The 22,757-nt window shown below is 45.4% G+C and overlaps 1 protein-coding gene and 2 long non-coding RNA genes across 4 annotated transcripts; 2 read left to right on the top strand and 1 right to left on the bottom strand.

Annotated features, from left to right (window-relative positions):
* The first annotated feature begins 895 nt into the window (after positions 1-895).
* LOC137482339 (uncharacterized) lies at positions 896-13,891 on the top strand. The gene is made up of 5 exons (XR_011004018.1): positions 896-910; positions 1,222-1,311; positions 1,971-2,348; positions 5,424-5,616; positions 13,769-13,891. It is a non-coding gene; the product is annotated as an uncharacterized lncRNA (long non-coding RNA).
* LOC137482340 (uncharacterized) lies at positions 1,433-5,413 on the bottom strand. Its single transcript, XR_011004020.1, has 2 exons — positions 2,994-5,413; positions 1,433-2,345 (listed from the first exon to the last, which is right to left on the bottom strand). It is a non-coding gene; the product is annotated as an uncharacterized lncRNA (long non-coding RNA).
* Positions 13,892-14,957: 1,066 nt separating the features above from the next.
* TENT5D (terminal nucleotidyltransferase 5D) lies at positions 14,958-21,317 on the top strand. Of its 2 annotated transcripts, XM_068204593.1 has the most exons (3): positions 14,971-15,118; positions 17,161-17,319; positions 20,040-21,317. In XM_068204593.1, exon 3 carries the CDS (start codon positions 20,055-20,057, stop codon positions 21,228-21,230), a length of 1,176 nt encoding a protein of 391 aa, XP_068060694.1. In that variant the 5' UTR covers positions 14,971-15,118; positions 17,161-17,319; positions 20,040-20,054; the 3' UTR covers positions 21,231-21,317. The 2 variants fall into 2 exon arrangements, with proteins under 2 accessions (XP_068060693.1, XP_068060694.1); XM_068204592.1 differs by lacking the exon at positions 17,161-17,319 and having other exon boundaries at positions 14,958-15,118.
* Positions 21,318-22,757: the final 1,440 nt, after the last annotated feature.

Raw genomic sequence — 22,757 nt, 5'->3', positions numbered from 1 at the left:
TTCACACAAAGCCCATGAAACTGTTCCTTGTAGCACATGAATCCCGCTGCAGAGCCTGGCGCTGCTTCTCCCTTAACGATCCCATCCAGTGTGCTCTAAGCCTTTCCCACTTCGCAAATGTGCAAACTACTCCTGTTGTTCTGCTGCCCGGTGACTCAGCGCTGCTGCCGTCACGCTGAGGTCAGTCCCAGCTGCAGGTCTGGCCTCGGGCTCCGGCACGGAACAGTCACTGGGACACCGGTGCCGCCAGCGGCCTCTGCCCCCGCCGGGACACGGGCTGCTCCAGCCTCTGCCCCGCTGGACGGGAAGGACCATCCCGGCTCTTTTCCCCGCGGGTCCGAATCGATGGGAAGTTGGATCTGAGTCAGCAGTGCCCTGACAGCCAGGAGGGACATCCCTGTCCTGGGGGACACAAGGCAAGGGAGGGATTGTCCCTCTCTGCTCTGCACTGCGGCGGCCTCACCTCCAGTCCTGAGGGAAGTTTTGGGCACCACAAATAAGAAAGACATTAAACTATTAGAGAGCGTCCAAAGGGGGCAAAAGATGGTGAAGGGTCTTGAGGAGTGGCTGAGGTCACTTGGTCTGTAGAGCTGGACAAGAGGCGCCTGACAGGAGACTCATCACAGTTACAACGTCCTCACCAGGGGGAGAGGGGGATAATGGAATTTACAGGCAGTTAATGCTGTTACAGCACCAGTGAGTGCAACAAACCTACAGGAAGGTGTGTGGCCAGGTGTGACCCCGTTGGGGACACTGCTGCTTCCAGTGGGGGCCAACATGCCAGTGGTGCAGTCCTGGCTGTGGGGACAGCCCCAAAGGAGGGACACAGTCCTGCTGTGCTCCCCTCAACAGCTTGGGGTGGCTGGAAAAGCCCTGGAGCAGGAGATCACAGAATCACAGGATCATTGAGGTAAGAAAAGACATCCAAGATCATCGAGTCCAGCCTGTGCCAAATCCCCACCCTGTCACCAGCCCAGAGCACTGAGTGCCACCTCCAGTCATTCCTGGAGCACCTCCAGGGATGAGGACTCTGCCACCTCCCTGGGCAGCCCTATTCCGATGCCTCACAAAACATCTATGGAATGTTTCATGGATTTGTGTGTCCTCACCTGGATCTGAGGGTGAGCAGCAGCAATCTCATGACGTACTCAGAGCACTGATGCAGGAAGGCATTTCAGCAGTTTCTCTGCTCATCTACAGTATTTCATTCTCATCCCTCAGGTGCTCCAGAGTGACCTACACAACACAATCAAATTATTGGAGCTCTACTAGGAGAGAAGATTGGATTAGCAGCTAAACAAACCAGATCAGGTTATAGATTTCTGTGCAGTTTTATTTTCTTCCTACCACCACAGGGATATGTGTAAACAGGCACATATACAAAGCCACCAGCATTTGCCATCCAGGGACATCGTGCTATAACAGCCACACATTTCTGAAGTGTAAACATTTTTAATTTGGGATCTGATACAGGAGTCAGAGGTGAAGGGCACACACAGAGCTTGTCTTTCCTTCTGACTGGACAGGCAGGAAACAGCATTTTCTGAGCTTCCCAGCTGTCCATTGATGACGAATTCCTGCTTGTTCCCATTTAGCCCAGCTTCAGCTGGCCTGAATATATTCTATTTAAAAGTGCCCTGGGATTAGTTCAGGTTGCTCCAGACTTCAGCGTGCTGACGTTGGAGGAGATAAACAGAAGTAATTTGCTGATTCACCATTACAATTTTCATAAAATATGACTCAAGGTTTTCTTCTTTCATGTAACACGGAAATCGGGTTACCATGCCTTGCTGAAGACTGTGCTGCACTGTGTGTGTTCCCAGTAGCATCTCATGTTCCTGCAGTATATTTTTGGAAGTATAACCAGATTTATGAGGCCACATCTTCTCCTGTTTCCCTTGGCTTTCCAACACACTGGAACTCACCACTCTTTGCCTTGAGTTAGAGGCCTCTTCTTCACTCCATTATAGAGTCATGATCCTGAGTGGATTTTCTGCAGCCTCTCACCTGCTGGACTGTTAAACCTCTGTTGAATTTCAATTCTTCCACGAGCTTCTCCAAACCTGGACATCTGGAGCAAGACTAGCTGAGTGCTCATGGCAGAGGGGCTAGAGCAAGGAAATCTTCAAGGTTCCTTCCAACTCAAATCATTCTGTGCTTCATGTCCCAAGATCCACCTCAGATTCCAGAGTAGGAAGACACCTCTTTCCTCAGATCTTGTCTTCACCTTGGAGCAGGGTCTTCCTGGCAGCCCTTGCATGTGCATTCCCCCTTGGATGTTTCTTCCAGGTTCCTGCTGTTGCCTGGCCAAACCTTGCCCTCCTTGTGACTCTGACGGCGCCTTTCTGGTTTAACACAGAGTAAAATTGAAGTGGTGACTGGAGAAAATGACATCAGCATTTAAATAGATTTCCTGAGGAAATTTTTAATGGTCATTTTTATAGCTTATTTTGTGCTTTTTAACTTTTTTCTCTGTGGTCAAAGGTCAAGGAATTATTTCATACACCAGTACAGGAAAAGAGCTAATTCTGACTAATCTCAGGGGGTTGATTGTTTTGATTAATTTTCATTCTGAGCATTGATGGCCTTCAGAGAGTTTCTTTGGATGAATCAAAATATTCTCCACTTCTGGGTTTAGGCAATATAAAACTTAACACGTCGCTTCACATTTAAGAGTAAAACTCCATAAAAGGGAGCAGGAGCTATAAAACCCCTGACCTTAATGGACTTCTTGGACTTTCTTAAGAGAAATTTGCACAGCAAGGAGCTCTCAGTACTTCCACTCAGTGGCTACTAAATTGAATATAAGTTCCTTCCGAATCCTGGCCAAGTGCTCAATCCAAGGTGCTTGGAGATGAGAGGAAAGAGTTTACAGTGCTCTGAGAGTCCTGTGTGCAATCTGGCTTCACTCTGGAAGGCTGGAAAGAAAAATTTCCCATGGTTCTGTTCTCTTGGTGTGTGTGTGTGTGTGCAGAAGTGAATGTCCAGTTCACCTGGGAAATGCACTTTTACGCGCTCCCATGCTGGTTCAGCAGCCTCTGCCTAAAGTTAAGGCCATGGGGAATGTTTCTTCTGGGGTGATTTCCTTTGAGACAGAATATGCATCATTCATTACATGAAATTCTGAAGTTTTAGAAGGAAAACATAGCCTTGTGATGGAATTTTCCAAAGGTAAAGATGATTTTCTTCCACCTTGCTGAACTGCAGAGCACTGAGCTAAATGCACAGGGTATCTCAGATCTAAATACATATGAGAATTGGGGGAGTGCAGATCAGGCTCTGACCTTTACATTTCCAATCATCAGCGTTTTACAACTGCCTTTATTGCTCTCACAGTTTGAACTTGTTCTGCACAGCCAAATCCCTGTGAAATTTGACAAAATCTCCAGGTAGGGCTGGACCCCATCATTGCTGTGGAGGATTTAGGCTCTGTTATTCCAGCAAAACATGACCTTGCATTAGGTTATCTGTGGCATACTACGGACCTTGAGCTCTGCATTCATAAAATCCCATGAAGGGCACAGTTCCAAGCTCTGTGAAAAACTGGCTGTGCTTCTACAATTTTATTCAGCAAGAAATCAGTGCTGTGCGTCACTGGTCAAAAGATGACTAAGCTCTGGTTATAAATGATAGAAACTGTGAGGATTTACAGCTCGATTATCCCTTTTTACTCCTTTGGAGTAATACCTTACTTCTTCACCAAGGAATTAGAGATAAGCAAATCTTTAAATGAGGTGTTTGCTCAAGAGTTTGCCGGTGGGAAATGTATTTATGGATATATTAAGTGTTTTCTGGAATTAGGGCCAAAGCAAGAGGAGGCAGCAAGAGTCCAGGTTTAGGGATTGTTTCTTGTACATCAGCACAGGAGACCTGGCCTCAGGGGTGGCCTTTAAAATCCTCATTTCCAAACCAAACAAAAGGAGCTGGGTGAAATCCCAGCTTTACTGAACGCAGGAGCAGGAGTCCCAGCAACCTCAGTGGCCCTGGGATGTCATCAGAGAGATGTCCTTGTCCTTCACCCAGTCTCCTGCCACTTTTCCCCTTGGAGAATGTGGTGCTGCCAGCCCTGTGGTGGCATTCCTGACCTGCCTGCCTGTGGCCAGTCCCAGCAGCATCGTGACATCACCATGGCACATTTTTACATCTGCTTCCCTGAAAATGTGCAAAGAGGTAAAGGCATAATTCCAAGAGGATCCAGCTCTCCCTGCCTGACGTTAAATTGGGTTCATTGCCCATTGAACATGAGCTTTTCTCAGTGTACTGAACACTGTTCCCTTGCCCAGCCCTGCCGTGGTGCTGCAACTTTCTAGTGATAAAAAGTGGGAAAAAAAGAAAGATATGTATATTTTCCTAAGTGCAGGAGGACCATTAACTAATTAATTTGCCAAATTAATCACTCAATAGCTACATACAATGGCTGGGCAAGCCATGGGCTTCATCCTGGCACAAGTTAAGAGTTAAGATGCTTTCCCATCCCATTCCTCTTTCCAGCAATGCTGCCTGTCCAGGGCCTCTGGGCTCCCTCCAGCTTGGCTCTGGTGGCCCAGGAACCAGGCAACTGGAAAAGAAACCTTTTGGGGCTGAGATTTGGTTTTTGTTTGGAATTTAGGTGATTTTCAAATGTTTCCTTGCCTATTTCACTTAATTTGTGAACTAGGAATATAAATTAATATAGTAATAATAAACAAAGAAAATAAATAATAAACTAGTACAATAATATAAAGTAATTTAACTATAAATGCTTTTCAGAGCTGGGAATATAAAATATTATAAACTAGCTTTATGACATAAAATGAAGTTGTCTCCAGAGTGGATTCTTTAATTGTGAAGTGCTTTGCAGTAGCTGCAATTGCTCCATCATAAAACTATTCCCAAGAGGAAAGATGTTTTTAAGGGCCCTAAAGAATAACAGCTGGTCTGGGGACTTTTATGCTCAACAAGGGTCGTATTTCCTTGCTGTGGATTCTTTTAGGAGAAAAGGTTAAAATCCTGCTTTGGTGTAATACCCAAGAGCCAGCCTAGAAGTATCTGGGTGTTGGAAGGTCAAGTACAGACACAGCTATTTAAGGTAATTTTATATTTCCTATGATAAAATGCAGTTTAAAATACTTTCATGACCTTTTTTTTACTCATTGTTATGAGTCACTCTAGTACTAAACCTGCACTTTTTTTCAAAACTAATCATGGCTTACCCATTTGGCATATTTTCTCAGAACAGTTAAGTAAATTATCTCCAATTTTAGGTCTGTGTCTGAGCAAACTTAAACATTGTACAGCAGCAAAGGTATTCAGTGTCACAGTGCAATGGAAATTACTAAAAACGGCACAAATGCCATAATCTCATCCCATGCCAGGTTTTATCCCATCCAACCAGTGAAGTAATTGATCAAAGATAATAAATTTTAGAAGGTCACGTTGGAAAGCTTGGATTTTAAATTGGGTGTTTGGAGCCAGAACTGAGTCTGTGACATCATGCCTTGTACAGGGAGGAGCATACAGAATGTTTACAGTGGGACCATCTCCAAGTAGAGCCACGCTGGAGGAGATCCTGGTTCCAGAGCTGAGGATCACACAGCAGCCAAGCACTTTTCTGCTCAGGGAAGGGCAGAGCTGCAGGTGAGGCACAGTTTGGGGGACTGAGTGGCCAAACTGCAGGTGCTGGTGCTCACATCACTGATTTCTCCTCAATCATCTTAATCCTTCTATTTGTGCTTCTGAAACGTAGGTTTCCTTAGGTTTCCTGTGCAGGTGTCTTGCCCAGAAAAGCTGTGGCTGCCCCATCCCTGGCAGTGTCCCAGGCTAGGTTGGACAGGCCTTGGAGCAACCTGGGATAGTGGAAGTGTCCCTGCCCATGGCATGGTAGAACAATGCCCTTTAAGGTCCCTTCCAACCCAAACCATTCCAGAATTTTATGAAATAGTGAGGCAAATACCACAGACTATTTGTGCAGGAAGGACCTCAAAACTAAGTAAGTTTAGTTCTGACTTTTCTTGGATTCAGTGATCTGAGAACTGGATCATCAGGATAAAAATGTTTGCCACCAACTCAGTGGGACCTTCTTTCCATGGGCTGACAGGCCCTCATGTTGCACCAGGGAGGGTCAGGTTGGATATTAGGAAAAAATTCTTCATGGAAAGGGTTCTTAAAGCATTGGATTGGACTGCCTAGGGTGGTGGTGGAATCACAGAACCATGGAATATGCTGAGTTAGAAGGAACCCATGAAGATCATCAAGTCCAGCTCCCGGCCCTGCACAGACATCCCAACAATCCAACCCTGTTCCTGAGAGCGTTGTCCAAGTGCCCCTGGACCTCAGTCCCCATCCCTGGAGGGATTTGGCAGCCATGTAGATGTGGCACTTGGGGACACGGATTAGTGGTGCGTTTGGCAGCGCTGAGGTCTTTCGGTGGCCTTAGCGGGCTTTTCCAACCAAAACAATTCCCCGATTTTATGCTTCTTTGATTCCACGCCTCCACGGTTCTGTGCCCTCCACCGGCAGCGTGTGGCAGGGAAGGTGGACGAGGCGACGGCGGCCGCGTCCTCTCCACGTCACCGCGGGGCACAGCACGGCCGCGGTGCCGGCGTGCGGACCCTCGGAGCCGGGGCTGCGGGTGTGCAGGGGGTACCGGCTGTGACAGCGCTGCCGGCCGTACCGGGGATCCCGGGGGGGCCGGGCGGCGGCGGGCGCGGCCCCCTCACGGCGTTGCCATGGCGGCCGCGGCGCTGCGCTCCGCGGGGGCGGACGGGGGCGGGCGCGGGGCGGGGCGGGGCGGCCCCTTCAGCACCAGCGCGGCCGCGGACAGCGGCGGCCCCGGCTGGAGCGGAGCGTCCCGCACACCGGCACGGAGCGTCCCCTGCGCCCGCACGGCGAGTGTCCCCTCACGGGTGAGTGAGTGTCCCCTCACGGGTGAGTGAGTGTCCCCTCACGGGTGAGTGAGTGTCCCCACAGGCGCTCGCTGCGTGAGAGTCCCCGCAGCCGCACGGTGACTGAGGGTCCCCCGCAGCCGCACGGAGCGTGTCCCCTACAGCCGCTCGGTAACTCAGCGTGCCCGCAGCCGCTCGGTGAGTGAATGTCCCCCAGGGCCGCTCGGTGGATGGGGGTCCCCCGCATGGCGAGTCCCGCAGGCCCGCAGGGACCGGCGGGTCGCGGGTGCCCGCGGCGTTGGGCCGGGCGGGGCCGTTGCGGGAGCGGTTGGGCTCGGTTAAAAAACTTGGAGAAACCCGGAGCGCCCGGCTCGGCTCGGGCCTTTTCCTTCTCTCTCCGTAAGGCGTTTTCCTTAGAAACTTTAGGGGTGAACTTGTAAAAAGGGCGGCTTTGGCGGCGCGGCGGTGCTGGAGGGGACTGTGTGTGCCTGGCTGCACGTGAGCTCCATCCCACTACGGGCGTTCCTTTGCCTGAATCCTAAAAGCTCCCTGGCTTTGGGCAAGCCCTGCCTCGCCACATTCGTAGTAGCGGTAGTAGGAGCGTGGCATTCCTTACTCGCTGTTGGAAGCTCTGTCATCCCACTTAGATGATGACAGCCCCGGTAGCTGAGGCCTTTTCCGTGTATTCTGCAAGGACCATCCGTGTTTTGGGGGAGGTCATAGCCTGGAGGTGACAGTGACACTGAAGTGACAGTGACAGCAAGCTGCGATTCTGTGCCCTGAACTATTCGGAAGTGCCTGCATGCAAAGCAAAACTGCTTTCCAGCAACTCGGGGCTGGAATTCTGTGTCTTCCCAGACAGGAATCACTCTCGTGTGCTCCCTGCTTTCTCCCACAGGCATCTCTGATACATCTTTAAGCCACTGCAAATCTGTAATAGCATTAATTGCTCCCTCCGAAAGAGGAGGCTGGGCTCTGCAGGCTCACACGTTGTGTTCCGTGTGCTGCCTTGAGAGTAACAGCCTGTTCGTGGCTCCCATGAAAAGCAGCCAGGTGGGAATGAATGGGGGTGTGCCGAATTCTCTGCTGAAGGCCGAGGGATGAATAATAAATGACAGTGACTCCAGAGCAGGGACTCTCCCATGCTTCGTGCTCCTGACTTCTCTTTAAGCTCTAGAGGCAGATGTGATGTGTCTGTCCCATTCAGAAATGTTAAAAACAACCCCCGTGCCCTTTCATCCTCTGTGTGCTGTGCCTGCAGCATCCAGTACTTGGGAATATGGGCTTGATGTGTGGAGGGAGAATAGCTGTCTGCATTATACCTTCTATTCCTTATGTCTTATCCCTCTGGCATTCCCACAGCTTAGTTCAAAGGGAGCACCAATAATTCCTGTAATTTGCAGTGCTGCAGACCTTTGACCTCGGGGCAGTGCTGCCTGCACACTCTCCCTGCCCAGTTGTGCATCCCAGGCACGACTTTACAGTAAATTTAGTTTTGTTGCCTCATTAGGCACCAGACACCCTGGGCTGTTGTAAGGTCTGTGTGCTCTGGAATGATTCAGCTGCCACACAGAGACACGTTGACCCTTGTGAGAAAAAGCCTGACCCTAAATTCCTGCCCTGCAGATCAGGGCTTGAGCTCCTGCTCAAGCTCAGGAGTAACTGCTGACACAGTAGAGTCCCATAATTTATGAATCGATCATAAGTCAGGGAGACAGAAGTAGACCAAGTTTCTTGAAAGATCACATTGAGACTGAGTAATTTTGGAGAGTCAATTAAGCAGCATTTAGGTTGGCAGTATAAATTAATTCATTAATTGACAGTGCTTGAAGGAATTAAATTCTACCCATGTTTCAAAACACTCCTAATCCAGAGTGGTTTCGTGGTTCTGGGCTCTGATGATCAGACTGCAGGAGGGGTTTGCCTGTGCCACCCATACTTGGCCACAGCAGGGGGGGAATTTTGCTATCTTTTGCTCTGTTTTGCCTTCTCATTTGTGTTGAAAAGCCCTTGGTGGGTCCTCCTGAGGCTGTTGACAGTGTTTGCTGAGTTCTCAGTAACTTGATGGTCTCTGCATATGGGGGTAGACTTTTTTTAATGGATTTAACACTTAGTTATGTCTTCCATGTCATATACATGTCTTCCATGTCATATATCTCTTATGTGTCTGTGTTTAACCCAGTGGTTTTAATAGATGAAAGTCAACGAACAGTCAGAGGATTTGCAGGCAAATTCCAAGTCAAATTTCACCATCAAAGGATGGGTAATATGGAGTGAGGGATGGTCCATGGAGAGTGGAAGCCAACCCAGAGTTTATATTGCAGAACTCAGATGCTCAGCCATGAACAGCGAGGCCAATTCTGCTCCCATTTACACCAGAGCAATTCCTGCTGAACTGAATTGTTATTCAGTCAATTCCTTTCTCAGGAACTGTAGTGGTGGAACAGGAAATAATAATTTTGAACTGAAAGATGGCAGATTTCACTTCAGTATATGGAAGGAATTGTTCCCTGTGAGGGTGAGGAGGCCCTGGCACAGGTTTCCAGATAAGTTGTGGCTGCCCCAGGATCCCTGGAAGCGTCCAATGCCAGGTTGGATGGAGCTTGGTGCACCCTGGGATAGTGGAAGGTGTCCCTGCCCATGGCAGGGGGTGGAACTGGATGGGATTAAAGGTCCCTTCCAAGCCAAACCATTCCATGATTCTATGAATTTATGCCATTTGGATTCAAACATTAAAAAATATATAAACATTTTGGGAATTGCAATCTGTCTTTTTGCCTTTGCCACCATGATCTTCATGCAAAAATAATTATTCAAAGCATCAGCAGAGAATCTTAGATGCCCCAGGGAATCAGCAATGTGCCATTGCCTATGGCCATGCTGAGTTAGTGTGGCACAGCAAAGGAGAATCCAGCTGCAAAACTTGAGCATAATATTGAGCATGATTCCTTCATGTTGCAGAATTGCTCACAGGTAAACCATCATTTCAGTTCTTTTCTAGAAAAACTTATTTTAGAAGCTCTACAAACTTTCTTTCAGTGTGTACCACCAAAAGGAGAGTTTTCCTCCATAAAATGCCACAAACGGGTACAGCAGATGTTGATTTATGTCCACATCAGCTGATTTTCTTCTCCATTACCCTTTCTGCTGGATCTTTGCTTATCCAGCAGGTCCTGTTGCCCTGACATCCGACGTCAGGTTGAATGTTTTTGCACATTTGGTGAAAGCTTGACTCAGTCTTTCTCCCCAACTTGGTGTCATCAGGTGCATGATGGTCATTATGAATTATTGATAGTGATGGAAAAGTCACGAATGCACAGCTGTGCTGCAGGGCCTGGGCCTTTTTCTTGGGTTTAATCATCACTTTATCTCCTCTCTGCCTTTTAGTAATAATGTCAACAGAGATTTCGTGCTGCCTGCACCACAAAAGAGGAGCAGTTCCCTGCTCTGCTGCTGCAGCCAGAATCCTTTTTCCTGTTATAGTTTACCCAGAGTTCTGCAGATTTCTCAACTACAAACTCTAGAAAACATTTCACTTATCAAAAAATTATTTTCTATGGAAATCTTGGCTGTTACTGATGCAAAATTAAACATAAACTCCTGTGCGGCAAATACTTTGAAGATAATGAATATTTCATTTCTTTTTCCCCTCTTTTACAGTGTAACTCATAAAATTGGGAAAATGGCATTAAAATGAAATCCCACTGCTGTGTTTTGTATTCAGAGAGTAACTTTCTAATATAAGTATGGAAATTAATTCATAAAAATATTAATTCTATATGAACATTGTAAACACAAATAGCAACATAATTAAATAATGGAAGACACAGTAATCTTTGAGTAGCCTGTGAGACACAGTCCTGTGGAGGTGCCAGCCCATCCTGCTCCAGAACACAGTTGTTTTCCCAATTGAATTTGAACTCCCCTCTTGCTGTAGGAATAGGGGCGAGCCTTTAATTGGAGGGATCCTAAACTGCTTCACAAATCAGCCTGGAGCCTGGGCCTGGAGCTCATGGCTTCTGCCATGAAATGAAAATACTCCTGGAGTGGAACAGAATAATTGCTCAGCAGAAACACTTTTGTAACCTGTGCAGAGCGGAGCAGAGGTGAGGCAGAGAGGCCCTCAGGGTGTATTTCTTTCATCTTTGGGGCTCCTCCCAAGGAAAACTCCAAATCCACTCTGATTGAACCATCAAAACCCACCCTCAATACCCAATGGCTCGGTACTGGTTTAGAGGGGAAACCCCCACACTGCATTGACTGAAGGAACTAAATGCAGCTTCCAGCAAGGGGTTTTGGGGTGTGATCAGCCAAAAAAGAGAAACCCATTCAGTGGATGTGGTTGTGTTGGAATCCTCTCAAAACAGAGAGGATCCTGGAGGATCCTCTCAAGGTTTAGTGACCGTAGGAATATTTGATAGTTGTCCTTCGGTGTAGATGAGGGGAAGATGGTTCTGGAGAGTTCCTGAGGAGAGCCTTGACTTTGTAATGCCCTTTTTACCTGAAAGCAGCTCAGCTTTAGGGCTGCAGTGGTACCTGGCATCGCTCATCCCTCTTCCTCCAGCATTTGAAGAGGAGAGATGATTATGAAGATGGTTAATGGATGGAAAAGAAGGATTGTTTCAATTTTTACCTTGCCTGCTTTTGCTGCAGTTTAGTCATAATAATGAGAGTTTTTGATAAGTGAGCTTTGGATTGAGTCACTGGGATCTCGAGTGAGTAAATAGATTTTGGGATTAGTCTGAGGAGCTGAGCAGAGCAGTCAGGGGAGGCTGCAGCACACAGGGAGAGGAAGGAATCTCTGGGACCCTTGGCTCTTGTTCCTGCCAGTTCAGGAGGCATCACCTCCTGAGAGGTGAGGGAGAGCTTATGAGATGTCTGAGCAACCTCCACATCCACCAAAGATTTGAGGTCTACCTGGAAGGTTTGAGGGTCAATATTCCTTAGGGTGGGACCTGGGAGTGGGGACACCCAAAGGAGTGACCAGCTGGGAAATTGTGGCACAGAATCCAGGGCACAGAGCCCACATCATCCCCCAGTCCCTGCTGGATCTCAGGATAGTCCTGTGCTCCTTAGGCACAGAGACACCAGGGGAAAAGGCTTGGGAATGGCTTTGTTGGTGCACGTTGCCATAATTCACATCCCAAATTCAGCAACAGGGAAATAGTCTCTTTATGACACAGGGTAATTTTTGACATCGTCATTTTTATTTTTGTTTTTCCTTCAGCTGAAAAAATCCTGGGAACCCTGAGCGTAGAGTAAGGAAATGATGCTTTTTCCTGTGGTGACTGAGCCAATAAAAGGCAGCTGTTGGGAATAATGTCCCAGTAGGCAAAGCAGCTCATCAATCTCAGCTGCTGCTTCTATGAACATATTATATAATAATGCCTCTTCTTCTACAAAAAAAAAATGCTGTAAAGGTCTCTCTCTTCTTCCCCTAAAAATCATCAGGGGAAGCCATAAATTCTGCTCCAGTGCTAATCTGTTCTATCACAGTGATATATCCATTAATGGATATCATATATCCATTAAACCTTCCATCCTTGCACAGAAAGAAATAACAATATTTCAGTGTTAAAAAGAAGGGGGTTTTAAAATTTTTTTTGCAAAATGACTGATTTGTCTGACTTTTCCAGACTCCACATGCTGAGATCCTTTTATCTAAGCAGACCAGAACTGTTCCCTTTGCCATCAAGGCCTAAGTGGCTGCTCACTGCCAGGCTCAGAGCAGAGCTCAGCCCTTGCCAGACTTAACCCTTTATTCCAGCTGTCAACGTGAGTCGTCAGTGCACGGATTTGGGAGCAGGTCAGGAACATGCATTCAGCTAATTAGTGGCCCATCAGGAGTTGGAAAGCAAATGAAAGCTGCAGACAGGCCCTGGCACAACAGACAGGTCCTCACAGGGTGAGCAAAGCAAGTGCTGTGCTTCTGGCAGCACTAAAATGGCATTTTCAGGGATAAAAATCTGCCTGCTGTAGCAGGGAGGAAAAATCCATTATATTCCTAATAAAGGAATAACACAGTCTATACCTCCTCAGGCTATAATTTCATCTTTTCCTGTAGATTATGCAGATATTTACCCTTAAATCATACTTTAAATATTATCTTTAGTGAGAACCATATGTAATTGGAGCATAAAAGCTAAGACTGTGGAACACAACTCAACAAGAAGAAAATTCCTGTGAATATCAAACCATACAGTGGACAGGCCCTGCTTGGGATAGTCAGGGAACTTAAGTGGGTGGTGTGAGCTTTGCAGGATGGGGTGCTGGAATGGGAGGTCCTGCAAGGAAAGCCTGAGAATACTGACTGTCAGCACATGTTTGAAATGAGAAACAAATATAAGGGAGTGGAGTACCTTTATGATAGCAGGTGAATATTTACAGAATATTTCATTCCAGCACATGGCATGAACATGGAAATTCTAGCAACAGGATCCTGGGCTTACTCTAAATGAACCGACAACCTCATGTGCCAGGAAACAAGACCTTCCTGTCAGCTGCACACTCTGATGGAAAGAATCTAAAACCACTACACAATTCATAATACTTCATTTTGCTGAATTATTATTAATTCTAAGTTTTATATGATTCTACCACATCCCTGCTAATTTGCATGTCTATTTATAATATTAAATTCCCACTCAAAATCCCATAGGGAAAAAGGCAGGTTTGTTCATATCCTTGCAGAGGATTAAGCATGACCTGAAAGTCAGAGTCTTTATAAACCCTTTGGTGCTTTTCCCACTACTTTTCCCATACCCTTCCCAACTTCAAAGTCTGTTGTTAACACCTGCAGGATTGCCAGGCTGTAAATGCATCATTTATTGTGTCCAGCAGGTGACCGGTGGTTAACATTGATCTCCAAATGAATGTGATTGTTTGTTGGGTTTTATTTCCTGCAGCTTTCCCGGGGAGCTTTGTGTTTCTGTCAGCAACAAGATGACAATTCATATTTCTACCAAATGATCCAGTGACTCATCCTATTAACTCTGCTGGAATACACACTCCCAGTTGTCCTGCCACGGTGAGTCTGTGGGATTTTGCATTCTTGCTGGGAATATTATTCAGGATTTAGTCCGTAAGTATGTGTTTGGTAGTACAAATAAGCTTTTCCTAAAGCAGGAACTTCCCAGGGATGACCATAGCCCCAAACAGACCAAATACTGCATATGGCAGCTATTTTTTAGAAGTTATTGAAGTATTTTAGAGCAATTAAGATACTGCTGGCCTCATGTTTTTTAAAGGGCTTGGTTGGTTTGGACTGGAGGCCCTGTGAGAAGGAGCCTCATGTGTTGTGGGAACTGATATCAAGTAATGATAAATAGGCCCTTGAAAAAGTTGAAAAGGGGATCCCCATCTGGCTAAGAATAAGTCTACCATGAGTCATGATGGAGAAATGGGACTTCCAAAACAACCCAAATATCCAGCATGACAGAATATGGATTATGATTTCATATTGGGTGCCCAAGTTAAACTCCTCATTTTGTGCCTCCTGAAAACTCCCAGCTCATTGAGCCAGTATCCTCTAATATTCCAGTAGAAACAGAATCCCAGGATGGTTTGGGTTGGAAGGGACCTTACATCCCATCTTGTTCCATGGGCATGGAAACATCCTAGTCTGGGATGCTCCAAGCCCTGTCCAGCCTAGCCTTGGACACTTCCAAGGATCCAGGAGCAGCCACAGCTTCTCTGGGCACCCTGTGCCAGGGCCTCCCCACCCTTAAAGGAAAGAATTTCTTCCCAATATCCCATCTAGCCCTGCCCTCTTTCCCTTAAAGCCATTATCCATGTTCCTTTTGTTGGGTGGAAAAAGTAGGACACGTTTTTGTGGATCAAGTCTCGTCCTGTGTTTACTTTTTGTGTTCTTGAAGGTGCCATCCTGTGGTACGGCCCAAGCCCACAGCTTTGCAGTACATTTTGCCCACCTTGCAGCCTTATCTGCCAGGGAGGAGCTGAGCTATCATTTGATGTCCCAGGGAAACTCAGTGGGAACTGGACTGAAAACTGATGGCAATTCAGGCATTATCTCTTGATAACAGGATAAATAAACACTGCCTTCACCACCTGCATTAACATTAATGGAAGGAAAAACTCATGGAAAGCACTGTCAAACCAGTTTAAATATGTCCCCATTTAAGTTTCGCAGATGCTTTACTGCTTCTCCTTGTCTCGTCTGGGTTTAAATTACGACTGGAAGTCCCTCCACATTTGACATTCCTGCCTTTGGAGCTTATGCCAGCTGCAGTTCTGAAGTAAGTGAGCAAAATACTTCCAAATGTCCAGCTTAATAAAGAAATGGATCTTTGAATTAAAATAAAGCTTTAGCAGGAGATCATGGACATTTATAGTGATGTTTATAATGTGTAAGCAGGAAAACCAGTGCAGAGGTGAGAGGAATGGCAGAATTTCTGTGGGTGTTTTTGGACCAATCCCCCAAAACAAGGCCACCACAGCAGCTTCAAAGACACTTTGCTACATCTCTTTTTTAGCCTCTTCTCCCAGGGAACAAGGGACAGGATAAGGGGAAACAGCCTCAAGGTGTGCCAGGGGAGGTGCAGGTTGGAGAACAGCAGGAATTTCTCCATGGAATGGGTGGTCAGGCCTTGGAAGGGGCTGCCCAGGGAGGTTTGGAGTCCTCATCCCTGAAGGTGTCCAAGGAAGGGCTGGAGGTGGCACTCAGAGCTGTGGGCTGGTGACAAGATGGGGATCAGGCACTGGTGGGACTCGATGGTCTTGGAGGGCTTTTCCAACCTCACTCATTCTGGAGTTCTGTGATCTGTGAAAAGTCCCTGCACAACTGATTTCAAGTGCAAAGTAAAAAGAATTGGAGCATTTAAGTATTCCCAACCTTTATTGTAAACAGAAAAACATGGGAGAAATAGAAGCAAAGGGAAGAGGATGGAACTGCCACAGCTGCACAAAAACTATTTCAGCTGTATCCTGCCTGAAAATGCCAGCACATGGCAAACCCTTTGAAAACACACTGAAGCAACATTATGGAATATATAAAAAGAGAATCTAAACAGTTTATCAGTAAAATATGAGCTAAATTTGATGAGACTGTTCTCTAGACTGCAAGTATCTGTTTCTATGAAAGTTGTGGGGAGCATGAAGGCTGTCATTAGCATGGCAGATTTGCTTCATTCAGATGTAAAGCCAGATCTGCTTGGATTTTTTTTGGATGAAGCTCATGCACAGTGGAGTGCTAAGAGGTGGTTAATGAAACATTTTAGCATCATTGTAAGCCCAAACTCAGAGTTGCTTGCTCCAAAAAGAAAATTAGAGCCTCTAATTTCAATAGGAAAATAAATTATAAAATTTAACAATATGATGTTAAAGTATCCAAACATTTTTCCACATTGTGACTGCTTTATCAGGTGAAGGCGACCACTCAAGGACTAGTTGGAAGTTGAGTCAGGGAAATATTTTTCTAACCTTATAATAAGGATGATATATCACAAAACGTGACTGGGTCTGATCCATCTTATTCTGTTCTTCTCTAGCCGATGTATGTAAAAGAAAACACCCTGAAAACTGCTTTTCCTCATCCTTTTTTTCTGGCAGAGATCTTAAATGAGATGGGATTCAGGGTCTGTTGCAGTTTTTGGTAACATTTAAAATCCCATAAACAAAAAAACTTCAGAAAAATCACTAGGAGAGACTCTCAGTAAATTAAAACATTGATGAAGTGTTGGGAAAAACACCCTCTTTTGAATTTCATTGCCATGGTGGTGATGTTTGTGTAGCTTCCATTTGCCTATGTGCAGATTTTGGGACAAGAAAACCCTGAATGTGGAACATGTCAGATGCTTTGGGGTATTTGTGTGGAAGGAGTTTCACAAAGGGAATTTGGCAAGGTGCAGCTGGGAAGGCTTAGGGACAGCTGGGATTGGGGGTCCCAGTAAGGGATCTGCATCCAGGGATCACAGAATTCCAGGATGGTTTGGTTGGAAGGGACCTTAAAGATCATCTGCTTCCAGTTCCACTTCTACTATCTCAGGTTGCTCCAAGCCCTGTCCAGCCCGGCCTTGGACACTTCCAGGGATCCAGGGTCAGCCCCAGCTTCTCTGGAATCTGTGCCAGGGCCTCAGCAACCTCACAGGGAGGAATTTCTGTCTAATTTAATCTAAACCTCCCTTCTTTTGCTTTAAAACCATTCCCCTGTTCCATCACTCTCTTCCCATGTAAATTGACCATCCTCCATTGCATACAGCAGCAGTTTCCAAGGAATAAAGAGATTTTCCAGCCCCTTTTCTAATTAACCAGCTCAGTACTCATGCTTGGCTTCATCCAGGTGCTGTGGTCACGTGCAGGGAGTTTCCTTCCCTTCATCCCAGGAGCTCTTGTTTTACACAACACTTTGTCTAATTACAACCTCAATGTTGCTGCTGATGTATTGTAACTGAGGCTAATTACGTTAATTATAACTCCTGGCGTTAACCTGAGCACCTCAGTAAGTAAATTTGCCCCTGCTTTGAGAAATCAGGTTCCCAATGACTATAAAAGTGCCTGGAAATTGTTCTTTTTGCCAGACATGACTGAAGAAAAGAAAAAGATAAAATCCTTCTAGGAGAGTGCAGGGTTAAAGTATTGGGTTGCAAACTGGTAGTAAATTAGTAAATAATAAAAAATACTACTACTGCTACTAATATTTATTTAGGCTTACCTGCAAATTAATTATTTTTTAAAATAATTTTGAAAACTGAATTCCTGGGTTTTTTTCCTAGTACAATTTTCTCACTTGTCAGAATTGAAGGTGTTATTTCAGCACGGAATTCTTTAATATTTATCATAAAACATTAATGATGAGACTCTGAGCCTCCAAAACCTCCTCAGATTCTCCAGGAATCACTTCAGAAAAATGGCATTTTGAGGGATGCCTCTTCAACACAAAAAGAGAGATTTACTGACATTACCTTCTCCTTTCAGTTTCAAACCTCAGGATATTGCAATAACGTCTGAAATACCTAAAAACATGTAGCAATAAAGGAAGGATTTTTAAGCTTATTTAGGGATACATCCATCTTCTGACTTTCCAAGTGTTTGAAGAGGGTCCCTCTGCTAAAAGTGGGTTGAATTTCAACATTCCCCTCTCTACTCCCTTTTTTTTTTTTTTTTTTTTTTTACATCACAGCATCAGCCTCAGAAAGGTCAAGGCTTTGCAATATCAAACAAATGCCGTAATAAAAACTACTGCTTAGACAACAATTCTGACAATTTTAGCTTTGCTAGGGGATCATTTGGGCTGCTCCACCATAATCTGGCGTACAAAAAGCTGGACTTGATGATCTTGGAAGTCTTTTCCAACCTTAATTCTGCGATTCTATGAATGACTAAGGTAACAACATGGCAGCATAAAACATTTGAACAAAATCCTCTCCTTCCAATCTGCCTCCATCCAAGGTTGTCCCACTTCCAGAATTAACAGTAGCTGTCTGTAAAAGCTGGGTTTTAGGATAGACTTGTACCGTGTTGTCATAAAGGCTCTGAAGGATGCACAGCTATAGTTTTAAAGGGATAAGCATGGAATTCTAATGAATATTCAATGGTGAAATCATTAGCATGTAAAATTGGCAGTGCTGTGAATGGCAGTTTATCTCCTTTTCTGTTCAAATGCTGTGTCCTCTAAATGCCTACAGGAAAAATGTGGAGAGTTTTGAATACACCTGAAAACATACCTGTTATGGGTATGGAATTATACACTATCTACATGATGCCAGGAGCTACATCGTTGTGCCCAGCCTGTGGGACTGATTCCAAGACCTTCACACTGTCAAATAAATTCCCAACTTCAGTCCTGCTTTAGCCAACTTTTAAAACATTCCTTCAACTTCAAACATCTGGTTAGTCCCATTCTTTGTCATGAGGCCAGGAAGGTGCTTGGAATTACATATGCTCCTGATCAGCTTAATGGGAGCTGAAATTCCAGCAGAAGTATGTGAAATAGAGCTCTGCCACATTTCCCAAGCCATTTGGCAGCTCACAAGTTACTTGAAATTACTAAAATATTCCAGAACGTGGAATCTGAAGGCGAGGGAAGGGGAATGTATGACAACGTACATATGGAGTCACCACTGCTTAAGAAACAACAGTGGGGACTTTACAGTAGTGTTGTTACTTAGTATGATTTTACTTTATTTTTATTCTTGAGCTTTGGCTGAAAGAATATGTTTGAGCCATCTGGCTGCAGAAACTCTCTAGGGTGTTTCGGAAGCAGGTTCTGGGTGCTGGCAGACTCCCAAAGGCACTTCTCCCACCCGGCTCGTGCCTCACTGAGCCTGCTCAGATGCCACCTGGCCACCACCTGAGTGTCTCATCTCCTTGTTAAATGTGATGCTGTGTGAATTCAAGATATCATTTTAAACTAAGAAATTCCCAAAGCTGAGCTTTGTCCCATGTATTCTATAGGTGCTTCTTTCTTGAGGTCCATTTTCCACAAGACTGGAAGGGGTTTTCTCACCAGATCTGCAAACCACGACTTGCAGCATTGATACATTAATGTAAAACATGGCTTATGGCTTAGAAGGGAACTATTTTCCACAGAAACATCATGGAAGCAACTTGACAATTATCAGATATCCAGTCCTTAAACCACAAGTGATATTAAAAGATGTGTGTGTTTAGATGATCCATAGAGACCAAAGTTCATCCAAGGCATATGGCTGGATAAACAGGGAGCAGGTTGCAACATTCCTGGTTTTCACAAAAAAACTTCCTGGTCTTTTAGTACTTTTAAGTATTCAAGTCACTGAAGATCAAGGGAGATGTCTAGGCAGGACAGAAAGAACAAATTTTCTCATTTCACTCATTTTATCTCTTCACGGTGAAATTTATTTGGAGTTCCATTAGAACCACCAAGTACTTCATATTATTAACCTTTGAGTAGTTTTAAATTGGGTCTATATGGTTTGCTGCATTTATTTTGAGTCATGGGTTATACAATAACGTGATGGCTTCTCAGCAGGATTAAAACCTGAGTACATTAAAATTCAATTAAAAGCCTGTGACAAGTGCAGTGGTTGACTCAGACTGTTAACTGGGGTTGTGTCTCTAAAATGAACAGCTCTGTCACTACACAGAGGGAGGAAGTTTGGTATAACCAAGTAAAATGTCCTCTCTGGTATTCCAGAAAATTCTAACATTTGTCCCAAATTCCTCTTTCTCCCTGTTTAGCCAACCAATATCACAATGACTGAGGACTTGGACCACAGATTCAGTTATCTCACCTGGGATCAGATTAAAATCCTGGATCAGGTTTTAACTGAGGCTATACCTATTCATGGGAGAGGAAATTTTCCAACCCTGGAGGTAAAGCCAAAGGATATCATCCATATGGTAAAGGAGCAGCTCATTGAGAAGCAGATCCATGTCAGGGACATCCGCCTGAACGGTTCCACTGCCAGTCACATCCTGGTGAAGCACAATGGCACCAGTTACAAGGACCTGGACATCATTTTTGGAGTGGAACTTCCCAGTGAGCTCGAGTTCCAGGTCGTTAAGGAAGCAGTTCTCAATTGCCTATTGGACTTCTTGCCAAAATGTGTTAACAAGCAAAAAATCACGGCTCAGACCATGAAAGATGCCTATGTGCAGAAGATGGTCAAAGTCTCTACCGACCACGACCGCTGGAGCCTCATCTCACTGTCCAACAACAGCGGCAAGAACGTGGAGCTGAAGTTCGTCAGCTCGCTGCGGCGGCAGTTCGAGTTCAGCGTGGACTCCTTCCAGATCATCCTGGACTCCATCCTGGCCGTCTACAGAGCCTCAGACCGGCCCCTGACACAGGACTATCACCCCGCCGTCATCGCCGAGAGCATGTATGGGGACTTCAACCAAGCCATGGACCACCTGAAATACAAACTGATCTCCACCCGGAACCCGGAGGAGATCAGGGGAGGCGGCCTCCTGAAGTACAGCAACCTCCTGGTCCGTGACTTTAAGCCGGCGGATGAGGCTGAAATTAAATCTCTGGAACGTTACATGTGCTCCAGGTTCTTCATTGATTTTCCTGACGTTGCCGAGCAGCAGAGGAAAATCGAGTCCTACCTGCGCAACCACTTCATCGGGGAGGAGAAGAGCAAGTACGACTACTTGATGACGCTGCGTGGGGTGGTGAACAAGAGCACAGTCTGCCTCATGGGGCACGAGCGAAGGCAAACCCTCAACATGATCACAATTCTGGCTTTGAAAGTGCTCGGAGAGCAGAACATCATCCCAAACGCGGCCAATGTCACGTGCTACTATCAGCCTGCTCCCTATATCAGTGACAGAAACTTCAGCAACTACTACATTGCCCACGGACAACCCCCTGTGTTCTACCAGCCCTATCCTTTCCACATACAGCTACAGAGCGGGATGGTGTAGGAACACTCCAACCTCCAAGCACTCACCACTCCTCTCTTTCCAGTTCTCTCCTTAATAAAGGCCTCATTAAAGCGAGTTTTATCAGCACTTTTGAGTTAAGGACATATTTTTGTGCAAGTTGCCAAAGTTGTTTGGTTGATCAATGTCTAACTCACCATTAAGCAGGTGAAATAAGTGAAGCGTCTGTCATTCGTGAAGTGTTTATACCTTGATGTGTGTTTGGGCTGTATTTTTTTGCAATGAAAAGAGAAGGATATAAATTATTCTAATTTTATAAAAATGAAATGCACTAAGTTCTGGGTTCTAAAAAAAAAAAATAATTCTTAAGCAAAATTTAAATGGTGTCAATGAAATACCTCTCTGTAGAAATGCCTGATGTCAGAAGGGACAGTGCTCTGGGTACGTCAAAGTCAATCATCCCTTGGTTTTATCCATGCAGTTCCAGCAACATTTATTTGCAGCACTTTGAAGACACACATTGATGGGTCATCTCTTGGTGGCTGATCGTTCCTCAGGTCAGTCAGACACTCGGGGTCACTCCCCTCCCCAGAGTACTGGTTTGTACTGGTGAGCAGGAAATGCCCCTAGCAAGAGCAGACTCAGCATTTTGTGTATCTGAAATTTCCACTGATCCCAGTGAAAGATTTGGCTGCTCAAGTCAGGCAGTGTCAGAGCCCAGGATCTGCCTCACAGATAACAAAAGCTGTAAGAGGTACAACTATTCTGATGAATTTGGTTTTGAAAACCAAGGCAAGAGAATGAGAAAAGGAAGTGAAAATTGAGCAGAACGGGCTCACTTTCTATTGCTAATTTGTTATTGATCAGAGCTGCTTTAATGCACAACAAACAGAGTCAGGAAAAAACTCCAAAAGCCCAGGACTGGCGCTATTTTTAGGTGAATTAAAACAAATCCTTGGCAGTGGCATTTGAAAAACTATTTTATACTGGTAAAGTCCTGTCTGTGTTTAGATACCTGCACACATCCACCGGTAGCAAACAAGGATTTACGATCAGGAAGAAAAACATGAATTACACATTTGTATGTGTGTGAGTGTTTACCAAAGATAAGTTTTAAACATGTCACATAAGTGCCTCCCTGTGCCAGTTGCTCTATGAAATGCTGGAAATGGTGCCAGAGAGCTCCTAAATTATGGAAAGGAAAACATGGAAAGGGAAACACGCCCTGGGGTTGCACTGTGTTTGTAGCAGCGATGGGCAGAGAGTTTGCTCCAGGATGAGAAGGTTTGGGACAGATGGATCTAAGGTGGTGTCACCAAAACCAAACATGGGAAAAGGAATATGGAACAAGAAGGACTAGTGGGAAAAGGAAGTTTGGAAGGGGTGTGGGTATAAAATGGGAACAGCCAACTGGAAATGCAAGCTGTAGAGTTTCTTACATCGACTTTGTGTGTTGCTGTGTTGTCCCTGTCACTGTTCATCCTCATCTCCTCTTGCTCCAGAGCAGTGGCTGCATTGCATCCATTTACAACAGGTGTCAGGCCTTGGGAATTTCTTCTACTTGGGCAC

The sequence above is a fragment of the Anomalospiza imberbis genome, chromosome 14 (genome assembly GCF_031753505.1).
Source record: "Anomalospiza imberbis isolate Cuckoo-Finch-1a 21T00152 chromosome 14, ASM3175350v1, whole genome shotgun sequence".
In the NCBI taxonomy this organism is placed as follows: Eukaryota; Metazoa; Chordata; class Aves; order Passeriformes; family Viduidae; genus Anomalospiza; species Anomalospiza imberbis.
The sequence above is the reverse complement of the archived record's forward strand: the minus strand, read 5'-3'. Positions and strand labels throughout refer to the sequence as shown.